Source organism: Calypte anna, chromosome 3 (genome assembly GCF_003957555.1).
Source record: "Calypte anna isolate BGI_N300 chromosome 3, bCalAnn1_v1.p, whole genome shotgun sequence".
Taxonomy (NCBI): Eukaryota; Metazoa; Chordata; class Aves; order Apodiformes; family Trochilidae; genus Calypte; species Calypte anna.
In genome coordinates this window covers 102,662,730-102,679,740 of record NC_044246.1, presented here as the reverse complement: position 1 = coordinate 102,679,740, position 17,011 = coordinate 102,662,730, and the positions used below count along the sequence as shown (strand labels likewise).

Sequence of the window (17,011 nt, the reverse complement as noted above, 5' to 3'; positions counted from 1 at the left end):
ACTTTTTGACAGATAATATTAGAAAGAGAAAAAGTTAAATATGACTTCTTAATAATCTTACCTGTCAAAGTTCATTTGTATTTACACAAATTACTATGGAGGTTTTTTTTTTCTTAAGTGCCTATTACAATTTTAAGAAAGGCAAGGAATTTGTAAAGCCTGTGAATGGTGATGTAAGAGTCAGCCTTTACTGATTTTCCTAATTTTCTTTCTTGCCAGCTACTACCACTAGCTAATTATTATGGTCTTTTCAATTAAAAACTGCTAAGACATTTTTAAATATAATGATCTTTCTTTATTAGTGTTTGTTAGAACAAGCATCATGTCTAATTGATGTATAGTTTTTAATAGTTGTAGTATCTAGTTAGGTATCTAATGGATATAGAAATTCTTGTCCTTATCTTTTTAAAAAATGTAGTATTAAAAATGTGAAGATGTTAAACAATGAATACTTAAGATGATGGAAAACAAATTCTATACAACTTGATACCAAACACTTCAGCTTTTTATATTGTCTCATTGAGCTTGTATTGAGTGCCTAATAAGTAATGCACAAGCAGCACTATTACATAAGAAAACATTTTAAATCTATAGAAGGGTAACAAAACTCAGAGAAGGAAAACTGTGTGTCATTCCAGTAAATGAGTTCTGCAAATAACTGTAACTTGGTAAAGATTGGTTTTTATAAAGAAAACCTAGAAACTCTCACATCAGGTATCAATATATACTCTGCATGAAGCAGGCTGTGAGGTTTTTTAAAACTTATTATTTGTTGTGATACTGCTGCATCACACAGTGGTCCTTGATGCAGGTTTTTGTTTGTGTTTTTTTTTTATTACAACCTAGAATGGAAACAAAAGGCAGAGGAGGCTCAGGTACAAAACACTGTAAACCAACTGTACTGGCCAATTTGATAGAGAGCAGTCCTGGTGGAAACACACATTTACTATTGCATCTTTGTTGGTATTATTTAGCAAAATCACTAGTGGGGAAAATGATTTAGCTAATTAAATAGCCTTTGAAGAATAAGCAGAAAAGATTGCACCCAGATGCTTTTCATGGAAATGTAATGCATGGGGAATTAAGGTTGGCCTAGTGGTAGATGTCATCTGAGGGAGTGCTAAATTGGTCAGAATATTATGATTGGAAGTAAAGTGACAGATTATTTTTTTATAAGGAATTTTACATTTAAGGATTTTCACATTAAGGCATTCATTTCACATTGAAAACATCAGTGGAACAAAATAAAAATTATTTTAATCTACCTCTCGTAGTAATTAGTATAATTTTAAGTTGTTGTAAATAGTCAAATGCACTTCTGTCTCAAGGTGAAAAATTATGCACTGTTCAGGAAATCCACTAGTAATGCTATATTTTCATTTTCAGAAGCCATGTCTTAAGAAGTCTGGCATAGTCATTTAGAAGTGCTTCCAAGCTGGTCTTTGTATACTTTATGAACAATCACATGAGCTGTGTACTGGAAGAAGTGTGCTGACATTGGATTCTGCTCTTCCTGATGGAGAGAGAGGAAACCTAACAAAAGAGAGCAGATTTATCTTCATAGCTTGTCAGAGAGCCCTGCCTTTCTCAGTGGCCTGTACAGAGGATGTAGGCAATTATGTTAAAGAGCTTTCCTCATCTTGTTCTGACTCCATGCTCACAGCCTTGTGTATTACCTAAAATGATATATCAGGGTGCATAATAAGCAGTGGATTGATTTCCAGCTGATAGAGCTGTATTGTGGAGACAACGCTCTGCTTGTCTATCTCCTCTGAGGTTTTATCATTCTTTTACCAATCTCCTAAGCAACCTTTAAACCTTGTTTATAAAATCAACGTGTTTGCAATGTTCAGAGAGCTTCAGAAAACTATCATGTGGAGAGGAAAAAGGATGCCCTGTAGTGTTTAAAATGACTTGGTGAGCAGCCTGTCAGCTAAGATTCGAAAGGAAAAGAAGAAAAAAAATATCAATTTCAAATGGATCTTACAGAAAAATTCAAGCATGCCTCAAGGTTCAAACATTTGGTGCAGATTTTACCCTGCTATGCACTCTCTGTTAATTTAGAACCCCAAGTTAAGAACATTAATCGTTCTGTAATAACAACTAAGTATATTTGTCCAGTACACCCCTACTTTTCTAAGATCACAGCTATTTCTCTTAGAAAATATTTCAGCAATAGTTGTCATCACCAGTGGCAGCACTTCTTCAGTGGATGCTGCACAAGTCATGGTGCTTCCTTGTGGGTATTGTGCTGCAGGAACATGGAAGAGAGGAATCAAGGTATTGAGTGTGCCGAGTGCTGACATACCACACATAGCTGTATTCAAGTAGAGGTGCCTAGACAGAGCCTCTTTCCATCTTGAGATAATTGAGGACTCTACAATATATGTTCCTTTTCCTTTTTTGTGAACAAGCAGAATGTATTTGTTTCATGGTCTCAGCTGTTGCTTTGCTGTGTGAGATTTTGCCTACAGAATGTTAGGGTTAAATAAATACGCAATCAAGACACAATTTCTAATGCAAAAAGTAAGTTTTAAATGTGATCAAAGGTATTCTGTAAACAAAGGTTGTTGTACTTTTGGATGATCAATATTTAATTATATGAAGGCTTAAGGGCGTAGGCAGTACATTTGAGTGTAATTTGCAGATTTTTTAAACTTGTTCTTCAAAATTATCAGTGCTTGACACCTTAAATGCTAAGCCAACTGTTCCTTTTATCAATTCTAAATAATAGAAGTATATCAGAAATTCAGTAACAAAAAAACCTCTAGTTTACATTGTTGTGTCCATTCTGACTTTTGAGGTTTCCATGCATAAATTTATTTGTAGACTTTGTAATTGAGGAGAGATTTGATACTTTTTCTTTGTTGAAGTATTTGATCATTTAGTTGCCTAGTTCAGTGTTAATAAAGATGAGAGGTTTAAACATAAATATACTCAGTAATAGTGAAGTACTTGTTACTGTTAATTTGTTAGGCAATTTTGTTTGAATTCTTGTAGCATATGGAATAACGTTAAACATTCCATAACATTCCAAAATGATAGATTTTGTCATAACGTCAAATAGCCCGTACAGAAAATGTGGAGTTCTTTTGTACATAAAACTTCTCAGAAATGGAAAGAAAACCCAACACTTCTTTCTGCAAGAAAAAAAATATTACGTTTTTAGCAGAAATTTACAGGGCTGGTTTTTTTAGTTTGTTGTGAATTATTTTTATAGGCTGATCCGAAAGACTTGATTCAGCTGGTCACAAAGCATGTTACTGAGTATGGTGACACAGACTGGCCTGAAGAAATTGCAGCTTTGATAGATCAGCTGCATTACTACAATGAACGACTACTGGATTTCACTCAAGCTCAGATTCTTCAAGGCCTTGGTAAAGGAGTGGATGTGCAGAGGTTTACAGCAGATGGACAATACAAGAGGGAAACGATACTAGGATTGGCAGAGTAAGTAATGTCTGTTATGCTTATTTTCTGTATTTTAAAATGGAATTACTTTAAGCTTTAAATCAGGAAAGTAAATTAAAGTAGCACTGACCTTTAGAAGGGCTAAGTTACCAGGGCTTTAAATATTTACGCTGTGATGCTGCTACTGATGGAACCTTTTCTATTCAGCTACTCCACTTAAATGAAATGTTGCTCAAATGAATGGATGAATAACTTTTAATTGAAGCTATAACGTTTGGTTTATTAACTGCTAATATTAATCAGGGAAAAATGAAGGCATTGGTGGAGGTGTGATCTCTTCCTTTCGTCTCCTGTAAACTTGCCCTTGCAATCTATTATGATATGACCATGAATCAAGGTTTGTAATGAACAATAATTTAAAGAAAAAAACATTAATAAATTATTTATAAATAATTTAGTAAAAGCTACATGATATCACAATATTTTCCCACTTTGGAAGTACTGAACCCCTCACTGCACATGTTCTGGTATTTAAAATAATTTAGTCTCATCTTTCAGTTACCTAAAATAGGAAAGACAGATACAGCTTAGTACTGTCTTATAATTTTAAAAATACCTTTACATGAATAAGGGTACTTTTAGCTGTGAAATAGAAATGAGTATACTGTATATTTTGAAGACAGTCACAGTTGAATAGCTACTAGATTGTCATAGGAAGAGTTCTATGCCGTACAATAGCTTAATAAAATTGTAAACTCATTTTAAAGTAGTCTGTGTGTAAAGCTTTTGAAGAGTATATAGAGATGTTTACGTTTCCACTTGTATAGCTACTCATAGCTATAGAAATTTGTTAGTAAAAAAGTTGATATGAAATGCTGAGTAAGAATAGTAGTATAACCTCAGGTTCTGAACACTAACTAGCTGGTGTTTTCCATCTGTAAAATCTATACCTGCATGGACTTTGGCACTGCATTCATAAAAATAGCTTGAAAGACTCTTTTAATCTGTCCACTGGCATATCTTACATACCAGTAGGTGAATGTTGCATCTTGATGGTTATCTACAACAATTAATTCAATTAATTCAATTAAAAAAAATCCTTCTTGCTGTTACATATTTTGGATGCAGTATGCTTATTTACATTCTTATCTAAGAGTCCTTTAGATGCTGTGTTTCTTAAAATAAATATGAAGAGAAGGTTCATTACAATATGAAGAGATTGAAAAACAATGTTAAAGGATTAGTAAAAATTAGGTTTCATTGCATGTGGGATGAGTGGTAGCACCATATTAGGTGTTTGCAAAGACTTGTTCAGCTTGCAGCTTCCTTGCTTTAATCTTCTCAGTTGACTCTTAATCTGAATTTTCTATTGAAAACAATGTGCAAATTAAATATAACTGTTTAGCATATTTTTTCTTACTTTAGAATTAGCATTAAGTACTTCATGTTTTGAATCTTCTGTGAAATGCTTGTTGCAGGAACAAACCCTGGAAGAGAGGTATCTTATTTACAAAGCAGCTTTGTACTATAGTGGGCAGTTTGGTTGCTAAAACTGCTCTAACAAATAGTTTGTCAATTTTATTTACCATATTTGGTGTATTTTCATCAGAGCTTATTATGTATTGTTTATCAAACATTTAAAGATCTGGATGCCTCAGACATCATCAAGGTTACTTTTCAAACAGTCTACAATTTATTAAGGAAAAATTAATCCAGAACATATCTGGGAAGGAATTAGAGACACTAGAGTAAGCCTGTATGGGAATTCTTAAGTAATAAGATGAAGTTCCCTGTATCTTCAGGCCAACAATGGTATCTAAGCTTTCTCAGTGATTTTTTTTACTCCAGACCAGCTCTTGCATGCCTTTTTTTTCATTCACCCATTCTGAGCTCTTCAGCCTATCACTGCTTCTGTTAAAATGTTGAGATCAGAAGTTAATGATTTAATACCAATTCATTCCTTGTGTAACAGCACTGATCTGAAATACCTATTTTAGATTTTTTTGGACTATTTTCAACCATTCTGCATTTCATAACATAGTTTGTTCTTATTGGGTTCTCAGGATGATTTTAATTCAGGTGAGGTAGGTCCCTTCTGGAAGACTAAACCAGGAGGTCCTGTGTAAAACCACATCAAATGTACTTCAGCTCTTAGTGATGACATTAGCTTCTGAACCACTGTGTGTGATTTAGGTATTCTGTTCTGCTTCATTGCCAGTGTAGAAAAAGCTTTTTCTTCTTGGAGCATTGCTGTAGCAGAACTTTACAAAGAGCCATAGCCTTCCATCCCATTCTCCTTCAAACATGAGAGGAAGCCAAGACTCCTAGCTTAAGTCTTCATTTAATTTCCACAAGTTGGATCAATTTCATTAAAAAAAATATATATATATATATATATTTATATAAATGAGATCCACTGGAAAACTGGATCTCATTTCCCATTAGTATGAATTAATCCAGTGGTGATTCTAATGCTGCGTAGCTGTTGGATGCCAGCAGAAAATGTTGTAGACAATTGTAAGTGAACACATGCACATATATGATACAGCAGAGGATTTAGAGAACGAGATAGGAAAAAAAATATCTCTGAGCTGCCCCATCTACTTCTGTGAGCTGGAAGATAGTAAAATCCCAGCTGAGTGCTACTGCACAGGTGTATTTGTTGGTATTTTGGAAATGGGTGCTGTCACATGGGGTGGATAAGAGCCGTTCACAAGAACTGCTTCTGTACTTGATTTTGCACCAGTCTTGGTGCTGCAGCACAGAGGAGGTAAATCCAAACTGTGACTCCACATCAGCCTTCAGTGGGGTTTTCTCTGGCAGTTCTCAGGCTCACAGAGGCAGGAAGTTAGGGCTGGGTATGAAAAAGGATGTGTAGAAGAATGTTAGAAGGTACCCTTACAATGTAATGGCTATTTTTTTTATTTGCCATTGTGTGGCACCTACTTGTTTTTGTCTTGTCATTATTATCTTGATATTGAATAGCTTGTTACTGTTTTTCATTTACCTGGTATCATTTCTTTAAACTTTCATTGCCTTATGCTGTCACCACAAGCCACTATTAAGGTGGAATTTTAATGAGACTTATAAATTGCCATCTCCCAGTAGCTCCAGGAACAATTCCTGATTTGTATGATTGAATGAGTTATTGTGAAATTAAAACATTCAAATCATCTTTCACAGACTCACAGAATGGTTTAGGTTGGAAGGCACCTCTGGAGATCACAGAATCATAGGATAGTTTGGGTTGGAAAGAACCTTCAGTGGTTATATAGTCCAAGCCCCCTGCAATAAGCAGCAGGAATATCTTTAGCTAGATCAGGTTGCTCAGAGCCCTGTCATAACCTGACCTTGAATGTTCCCAGGAATGGATCATCTAGCACTTCTCTGGGCAACCTGTGCAAGTGTTTCACCACATTTACAGTAAAGTATTTTTTATTTATGTCCAATCTAAATTTACCCTCTTTTAGTTTAAAACCATCGGCCCTTGTCCTACTGCAACAAGCCCTGCTAAAATGTCTGCCCCCTTTCTTATAGGCCTCCTTTAAGTAATGAAGGCTGCAATGAAGTCTTCTCCAGACCTTTTTCCAGGCTCAACAACCCCAGCTCTCTAAGCTTCTCCTTGTAGGAGAGGTGCTCCGTCCCTTTGATCATTTTTGTGGTCCTCTTCTGGACCTGCTCCAACAGATCTGTGTCTTTCTTGTGCTGAGGACTCCAGAGCTAGATGCAGAACTGCAGATGGATTTTCACCTCCTATGTTTCAGTTTGTTCCCTTTGCCTCTTGTCCTGTCACTGCCCACCACTGAAGGAGCCCAGGCCCATCCTCTTTGCACCCTCCCTTCAGGTATTTGTACTCATTGATGAAATTTCCCTGAGCCTTCTCTAAGCTGTACAGCCCTGGCTCTGTCAGCCTTTCTTCAGAGAAGTGGTGCTCCAGTCCGTGCATCCTCTTTGCAGCCTTTCTCTGGCCTCCCTCCAGAGTAGCTCATCATTCATTTCAGCACTGCTTTTAAGTCGATAATTCATAAAGATTGTACTTTCAATATTATATTGATATTTATTATAATATTATAATTATTATAATATTATAATAATTATAATATTTATTATATTTTATAATAAATTTAACTTTTTTTAAAATTTATTGATGAAAGTATTGAGATGAGTGCTGAGGACTAGTCTGCAGAATAGTGCTGTTAAACTCATCACCTGTGTACCTTCCCCAAATATCCTGTTATCTTCTCCTTAGCCAGGTGCACACTTACTGTGCAGTTCTTTCATTAATCTCACTTTAGTGAAATAAACACTAATAATTCAGTAGTAAACCCCTTGTTGACAGTATGCAAAGTGGTTTCTGACAAATGCAAAGGAATCTAAGTTTACATGTGCTGTGATTTGGCAACAGCTGTTGTGTATCCTTGGTTAGAAAAACATGTTCTGCTTTTGTGTACTGAATAGCAACCTGCACAAAATATGGCTACTAATCCAGAATTTGCAGTGTGGTGGTGTCACGGGTCTTCTCCTTAATGTTGAAAAATAGCATAGAGCATCTGCCTCTAAAAGATTTTGATAATCAAAGTGTTTTTGAGTATTTTTGAAAAAGTTGAGATCATAATCATCTTGCACATGCATCACTGCTTGCTGATTAAAAAATGTTCTGTTTGCATTGAAGTACTGAGCCTAGTTTCAAGAAGTTTGGTACAGGTTGTCATGCTGTTCTGGAAAATCAGAGGGAAAGTGCTGGAACAGAAGAAGCAGGATAGCATAGGAGATTTTATTTTTTTTTCCTTCTGATTTTAATGCTTATGCTCTGCCTCCTTTAATTTGCATGCATGTTATTCCATGTAAAATACCTGGTATTTTTCAGGGGTTATCATAACTAAGAGATTACAAAAGGGTTGGGGATTTTAGCTTTTGGGAAGGGGGTCATTTTTGTGTCATGTCTTGGTGTTTTGTTTATTTTGTTGTGGTTTTTTGGTTTTGTTGGGTTGTGGCTTGTTTTTTTTTCCAATCTAATAGAACAATAGGTATAATGCAGAGCTTATTCTGATACTGGTGAAGATTATTCAGCATAATGTTCTTTCTTGACATTTTGCTCTCCTACTCTGCATCCTGTATCTCACTTTAATTCTACAATATCTGTAGCAACTCCCACAGTGGAGTAGTGATTCCACAGTGGAATGTAGTGATGGATAGGTTGGACTGAACATGTAAAAACTAGAATTAAGGTGAATGGATGTGCCAGCTGCTCACCTAAGGGGGAGATGAAATGATAGTTTTCAGCTCTGGAGCCTTGTTTAGCATAAATCAAGATACATAAATCAACTATATCTGTACGTGACAAAAAAAAAGGAACTGTGAGGAAGGACTTTCTAATCCATAGGGTTTTGATTGTTTTTTTTTTTTCTACTTTCCCCTTATTGTCATACATGAATAACGATGAAAGTATGGACAATGTATTAAAAATTATTGCTCCACAGAGTCTCCCCCCTACACACTGTCTCCAGTCTCATTGAAAACAATGTAATGAATCTAAGGGGAGGTGTTGTAAAAATGACAAGGTCATTGAAGTTTATGGAATTAACACAAGTCTGTGGATGAGTGATATTCGTATAGTTTTGTAAACTAAGTAACTGACAGTTGCAATTTCATTTTGTAATATTACAAAAATTTGTACAATAGTACAACTGGTGTGGCCAGCAGTATTCACATTACATACAGTTTTTAAAAAGTTGTTTCTAAAAGGTTATATTAGGATGTAATTGTAAAGAGATAGCATTTCTCTTTGAATTATCGTGGGGAAGAAAAAAAAAAGGAATAAAAAGCAAAAATAAAAACAAAAAATCCCCAAGCAAACCAAAATCCAAAAACCTAGCATAAGACTTAATCGTTTTGTTTTGCTCCTACACCAGCATAAAACCAATACCCTGTGTATGTGCATTTTAGCCCTACTAACATCAGAAGATCAGTAAAAATTAATATCAAGTCAGCTTCAGGTTCTCATCACTTAACTGTTTTTATGTTGAAGGTATGCAGAAGTAGAAGACCAGATTTTAGTATTTCTTGACCATTTATAGCGTGGATGTGGACATTTTCACTCCTTATTTTAACCTTCAGATAGTGAGAATTTCTATTCACAAGAGAGAAAATTAGCTCTATCCTGGCCCAAACCAAGACACTATGAATTTCTAGGAAGAACTTTGAGGACCTACATACTCGCTGTGTTGAAATACTATAGCTGTTGGAATTACATAAATGTAACTTGTGACACATAGTGTCCTTTATCACTGTGTGATTGAAATGTAATGAAAACCATTGAGTATTGAAGTGTATGCGGAGCAGGTGACCATCTTCGGAATATTTCTGTAGTTTGGTTTTTTTGGTTGTTTTTTTTTTGTTTTGTTTTGTTTTTATTTGTTTATTTGTTTTGGGGTGATTTTTTTGTATTTTTGTATTTTATTTCAATTGCATCACTGAGTATAAGCCAATGCCAGAAGGACACTTCTTTGCTTTTACTTAACTATGATTCAAACTAGTGAACAGTATCTAGTTTCTTGGCTTATAAAAAAATTTCAAAAAAAATCCTTACTTTTCTAATGTAAATATTTATTTTCATTACATGTCTGAGGGGCTTAATGTAACATTCCCTTGTTTTCTTTCCTTTCTCTCCTCTGTAAGAACACTTGAAGAAAATGTCTACAAGATTGCTGTTTCTTTGGCACAGCGATACAAGGTTCCCCTTTGGGAAGTTTACATGACCCATCTGGAATTTTTATTCACTGACAGTGGGTAAGTTGTTTTCCCTGCAAATATACATAGGATGTGCTTACCTATGAGAGAATTCAATTATGTTGGTGCTATAGGTTTGTGTTTTTATATTTTTTGTGTTGCAATAGTTCGGGATTTTTTTTTTGTCTTTTTGATGTAATATTTTTTTAACCAGCCAATAAATCAGGTGTTGCAAGCAAGGATAAAAGTTGGTGTATTTTTTATTACTCTTGTAAGTGTCTTAGGACTCGGGTTTAGTGTTTAGGTTTTCACAGCTTTGAATGCTTGGTGCTGTCTTCCAGTAGCAGCTTATCTTCTTGTTATTTTTACAGTACTTTGGAATATGTCCTGAAGCTTGATAGTTTTGATTTAATTATTTATTTTAAAACAACATTTTGCTATTTATTTTTTTGCTTATACATAGTAGCAGAGGAAATAAATATATCTGTGCTTACCATTTGTCTACTAGCTTCAATTTCACTTTTTTATAGAACCCCCTTTTAAAAACAATATTTATTTTGTACTGTTCTAGTTTACAGGATGATGGCAGACCAGGCCCAGGACTGATGCAGGACATAAGGGGGCTTGATGCTTTTCTTTTTCCTTCTAGAGTATATTTCCAGGCCTCTTTAAAAAAAAACAACAAACAAATACAACAAAAAACAAAACAACAAGAACACCAAAGACAATGAAAACATATCAGCCACACTTTGACATCTTGTCAGTCAAACAAGTACTTTTTGCCCACTGAAAAAATGAATAAACCCATTTGATGAAAGACAAAGTTACTTACCTGAGTAGTGCATTTGAGTGACAGTGATGTAGAGCCCCCTGTGTAATACAGAAGCTCTTATCCACTTATCTACTATTCTGACAGACATGACCAAATTAATCTAGTTTTTTTTTAATCTTTCAAATTTTAAATTATGAAAGTGGCTTTAGCTTGCAGCAGTATTTGTACCTCTCTTTGACATTATTTATTTAAAAGAATTAAAAATATTTTCTAAAACATGAGGCATAAATAAAACAAAGCCTCATAGATCTGAGAAGATGAAATAACATTCTGAGATTTTTCTTAGCCTCCTCCAGAAAACAGAGAAGTTGTACCATCTAAATTTTGATGCTGCTAAATTATTTAGTGCTTTAAACAAAATACAGTCAGGGTATAAACATGGCAATACTGGCATGAATGTGAAAGAGCCAGCTGTCATCTCAGGAGAATGGAATATTACCTAAGGTGTTTTGCAACAGTTTTCTATAATTTATCTTTGGTCTTGTCCTTCATGAGTTAGTATTCGTAGGATTCTGAAACCACTGAAGTACGAAGTAACAACTTATTCCCTAATGAAATTCGAAAAAGTCTTGAAAATTGATGTACAATGGCATAATACGTTGCTGAGCGTGATTTTTTTCTGTCATAATCTCATTTTAAAGTTGATTGACAGCACATAGCCATTACAGTATATTTCAGTTTTAGTTTTTTAATTTTTAAAATGGCTTAGAATTAAAGTTATGTTTTTTTCAATGGAAATGTAATTGTGTCTTTTGAATAATATGCTTACATTTGCGTACCAAAAATCTATAAAGTACACTGTTTGTTTATCTTTGCCCATCACAATATTATTCCAGAATCTTCCTGAAGAGCATAATAAACCTTCCACACTCCTTAACACCTTCACCCTCATGCCCCAAAAACACATGGCAAACACACATAAGTCATGTATATATAATTTAATGTCCATATAACCTCTAGTTTGAACTTTAGCATTTGTTGCAAGAAAATAATCTTTAGGGATGAAACCGAGGTATATTATACTTGGATATGAAAGAGAAACATTATGTGTGGCATATGTATGTAGGAGAAATTAATGTTGAAATACTAATTAAATAAATCTGAAAGGTTTAAGAAGATGGAATTTTATCAGAAGGCATCAGATTTCTAAGTGTACCATACTACCACATGTGGTATATGAATGGACTAGGGAGAGTCAAAATGGTAGTCACCCATAGGTAACTTATTTTCTCAGATTTTAGGTAAAGCTTTCAGTTGGGGAAGGTGAAAACTTAAGGTGAGACTGCCTTCTTATGTACCCATTTTTATCCCAAGTGAGGCAGAAATGACTGCTTGAATTCAACTGTCTTTTATATAGTCATCTGGAGGTGCCTGAATTCATACTGTGAAAGAGCTAAAGTACTCTTTCCAGAAGGGTAAAGAAAAAAAATTATTGAAATAGTGAGACTGGCTGATGTCAACTTGCTGATGTTTTCATAAATTCTTAGATGACAACTGGAGAAGCAACTTGAAAAAATTGTCAAATTAAATATGCTAAGCATATTTATGTAATATATGAATGTCAGATTGATTCACTGTTGGGCAAGGGCCAATTTTCAGTGCTAATGCTCTCAAAACATGCAGAGGTGTTCATCTAACACAGAAAAAGAATGTGATAGATTGGGAGTGCTTCTAATGGAGGAGTAAGATTTTCTGTTGTCTTAGACACAAGGTGGTTGGTTTTTTATTTTATTTGTTGGATTGTTTTTTTGTTTGGTTGTTTTTTGTTTTGTTTTTTTTTTAAGACTTCCTGTACAAAAAGCTCTCGACGTGTATCTACTTTTACATATAGCTACAATTAGAGACATGAAATCTGCTTTGAATCCCACTGGAGTATTCAGTGTTTAATCTTAACCTTAATCTGCATGCCCAAGTCAATAGATAACAAGATCAGGAAATACAAAAGTACTTTAGCTTATGCTTATGGAGGATAACAGCTATCTAAATATTTATGGAAGAGTATTTACTCTTTCAAAATATCTTGAAAAGTTGAAATTTACCTCTTAAATAATGAAAAATATCATCCTATCTCCCATGTGTGCAGCTGAAAAGTCTTTCAATGAACCTCCAGGCCTTTAATACCAAAATTTTTCTAAATGCAGGTTATCAACACTGGAAATAGAAAAAAGAGCACAAGCTCTTGGTCTCTTTGAGACACTGAAAACGAATCCTGAAGCCTTACATGACCACATGGTTAAATATGTTTACCCAAGTATTGAAGGCAGAGATCACCAGCGGTTGCTTTATTATTTTACACTCCTTGAAAGCTGTGGTTGCTCAGAAGAGGTGAAGCATCCTGTCAAACCTGAAACACATATCCGACTCCTGAAAAAATTCAAAGCAGTTGCACCAGGTAGAAGAGTTCCTCTTTCTTTTTTTTTTCATAGCTGTATTTACTATTTTGTTATTGGAGTATTGACATGATTATGCTTATCTAGCTTGTATTCTTCAGGTATTTTTTTTCGATGAGCTTTTAATTGGCATTCAAGTAATTTAGTAGGTTACTGATGTCCTCTTTTTACTTGCAGAAATTTATTTTATTCTATTACAGTGAGCAAATAATATTTTAAACCAGGTTTCTGTTGCTGAGGCAAGTTGAAGTTATCAGCAGTGGTTTGCAGTGAATTTTAAAGGAAAAATTACAGACCTCCTAGAACATAATTTTTAATATTGCAAGTTTGAAGTTAATATGCTCAAAGAACTGAACTAAGGTTTTTTGGTTCATTTTAACGAGGATGATTTTTTAATCTCTGATGTTGCCTTTTGTTTTTGCAGAATTAAACATTATTTGTCCTCTTACATTACCAGTCAGTGCCTATAAATATGAGCTGGTGGAAAGCATGCTGATATTTTGAATACTGGTTTTGATTTCTTGTTAGTCAAGTAGTAACAGGATCTTGAATTTCAGTTGAGTAACTCCAACTCTGGTTTCAGGATAAAAAAATAGGCACTGTATGGGATTACCTGCTGTGGGGCTGAATTAGTTGTTCAATACTATAAACTCACACATATGAAATATTACATTTGCTGCTGAATTTGAAGAGATTGTGCATATGAATTAATATATTGTGGGAAGAGAAAAAGGCAATAATTTTTTTGAGAGATTGCCTTCAGTTCTCATTGATGTGTTTAAATGTTCAAGTTCTCTGGTGCTTCTCAAACAAAAATCTCTCAGGAAGTTACCGTTTGTCTTCAAAGTTATTTTTAAATTTTGCTCAAACAGAAAGTCCTTGGACCTTACATCAATTTGTCACTTTCTATGGTAACAAAAATAAATATATTTATTGTACCTTTACCTAAAATTCTCAGTGTCCAGCATAATTTCTATAGACAGTAGGCAAGGGACAAAATCAAAGTGCTTGTAGAAGTTAGAGGCCCTAATTTATGACAAAACACATGGTAGTAAAAGTCATTTGTCTAGGAAATATATACACAGAGAAGAAAGTCCTGCTGTTGATAGAATAATTTGCAAGAATTTTCTTCCCATAGGAACTGAAGTAGTAACAGGACAGTTGTGTTACACAGATACTCAAGTAAATTAATCTGTATATGGACTGTCTCTAGTTGACCTTAGTTTACTAGTGGTGCCTTGCATTTTTGCTGAGGTAGGTAGTAAGTGCCAACTGTTACATGATTAGAATACATCTTTTTGGGTTTTTTTTTCTTTGATTAATGAAGACTCAACTAAAGAAGCAAGTGCATTAGGTTTTCTAGGCTTTCTTTTAAAAAAAAAAACAAAACAGTACAATTCTATTGGGGTTTTTGTTAGTTTGTATAGATATATAATATTAAAATATGTTCTAGGGACTGAGAGATTTCACATGCATCAGGACATCATAAAATCTGAGTGTTACTTTTATACAAATCTGTCTTCCTCCCTACTCTTGTCAGTATGTATGATTGTAAAAGAAGATGGAGTAGACTCCTTCCATTTCTGCAGATACTGGTTTAGTACTGATTGTTTTACACATAAATGTAGAGCTTGAGTAAATTTAACTATGAATAACTTTTATTTTGTTTACCTTTTTCTGATTCTGTCCATAGGTCTTGATTACAAAAAGCTAACAGATGAAAATGAAAACCCTCTGGAAACACTGGAACCCATCCTTACAAGTCAAAATATCTTATCTATTTCCAAATTGGCTCCCAAAATTCCTAAAAAAGATGGCAGCATGCTGTCATCAAGCTCTGTTTATGCTGTCTGGTTACCAAAACTTTTTTGGAGCGGTGATCACCATCTCATTAAAAAAACACCAGAAACCATGGATGAGTGGCTACATGCATATGATATGTGTTTGAAGTACTTGGATAGACTTGCTCCAGATGATATTGTCACTTTTATTGATGAAATTACCTTTTCTTCAAAAGCTGTCACAAAGGTAAGCAGGTATATTTGAAGAATTTCGAGCCTGAAGTGAAGCACAGTTGAATCAAGGAGAAAGTCTCAGCAAGTTTTTACTTTTTTTCTTTGTACAGTTTTGAAGAGAAATTCATAAACCTACCTTTCCACTTCCTAGCACTTCTTTCTTTGACTGCAAGTATAAAGAAAGACATACTCAGAGGATTTAGCTTTGCGGATAAGAGAAGTGTCTAATGGAATCCCAAAGTCACTGGCTAAGCAGAGAAAATACTATTCTTGTGTATTTATTTATTTTACTTGTGCTCATCCCAAAATTCATTTGTGCTGCAGGCTTGTGTTTAGGACGAGGCTTTTGCATTCTGAATAGGAATGAACACTGAGAAGTGCTGTGTGCCAGTGCATATGGTTTCTAGGCACTGTCAAAACACAAATGATAAACCCTGTCATAATCTCCATCTGGCTAAAAGCTTGTTATTGAAAGACTGTGTTTTCATGCCCATAACATACATGACCAGATTTGCAACTTCTTTTTTGCCAGTGAAACTTGCTTATACAGATATTTCTAACATAATGTTTTACTCATGCTTTTTTATTTATCTTTACAGCAAAGCACAAGAAAGAGATGAGATTTCTTAGGTATTTTCATATTAAAAGATCTTGAGATATCTTCATTAACCTGAATTTAAAAGATAACACAGAAGAGATGTTTTGTTAAGTTTTTTGTGTCTCTGTCTTCTCTATTCTGGATGATGCTTATTTTTCAGAAGTGTTTCATAGAGTAAAATGGCTAGGGTTGGAAAGAACCTTAAAGATCATCTAGTCCCAGTCCCCATGCAGGGACAATTTTTATTCATCACCTTAAGTGAAGTGTCATTTGTTTCATCTCTGAATATTCTTCTGGTGTTCCATGATACTATAAATATATTGGAACCCATCTCACCTGTATATATATACACCAGAATTTGTTGAAAAAGAAATTTTGAAGAGGCTGTTCCTGGGAAAGTGAAAAGCTTTGTCCAAGCTTTGAACTAAATTTATGCTTTGATCTGTCATGCTAATAAAGACTGACAGATCTGACCCTGCACTCAAGTAGCCAGGGGATGACTGTTTTCTACTGAGAAAGAAATACTGTCTTCACAAATGATAGCTGCCTAGTGACTACTTGAAATTTTTACTGTTAATATGTTTGGGGCATCTCAAGACTCTTTCTCATTTATTCCAGATGAATGATGCAGAGAGAGGGTTGATAGCTTCCACTCTGTATCTGTTTTGAAACTTATTTACTTCAAATTCTTTGTTTCTGTTCAGGATTGCAATAGTTTCTCTACACTCTTAAGATGAATAGTAGTAGCAGGAAGGAAGTATTGATGGAAGAGTTATTGTAGTGGGTGACCAAGAAGAACTTTGTAGTGGAAATCAGATAGCTTTTTGGCCATGAAAAATACTGAAGTGTTTGAAACATTTGGTCAAATCAGTTGACTTAGTGTGTCCCTTGCACTTGTTTGGGAATGAAACATCTGTTTAGGCAGCTTGCAACTAGTTTTGTTTTAGGATCCCATCCAATTTTCAAGTGTACAATGAACAATTAGAACCTTGTAGAACCTGAAAACATTTCTCACAGATCTCTGTCCTCTCACTTT

The 17,011-nt window shown here is 34.5% G+C and overlaps 1 protein-coding gene across 1 annotated transcript in view; it reads left to right on the top strand.

Moving 5' to 3' along the window:
• The window catches only part of NBAS (NBAS subunit of NRZ tethering complex), a 158,697-nt gene that overhangs the window by 93,677 nt on the left and 48,009 nt on the right, over positions 1-17,011 (top strand). The window contains exons 41-44 of the mRNA XM_030447262.1: positions 3,221-3,450; positions 10,090-10,200; positions 13,114-13,364; positions 15,056-15,390. Coding sequence (XP_030303122.1) covers positions 3,221-3,450; positions 10,090-10,200; positions 13,114-13,364; positions 15,056-15,390 — 927 coding nt within the window. The remainder of the gene's footprint in view (positions 1-3,220; positions 3,451-10,089; positions 10,201-13,113; positions 13,365-15,055; positions 15,391-17,011) is intronic.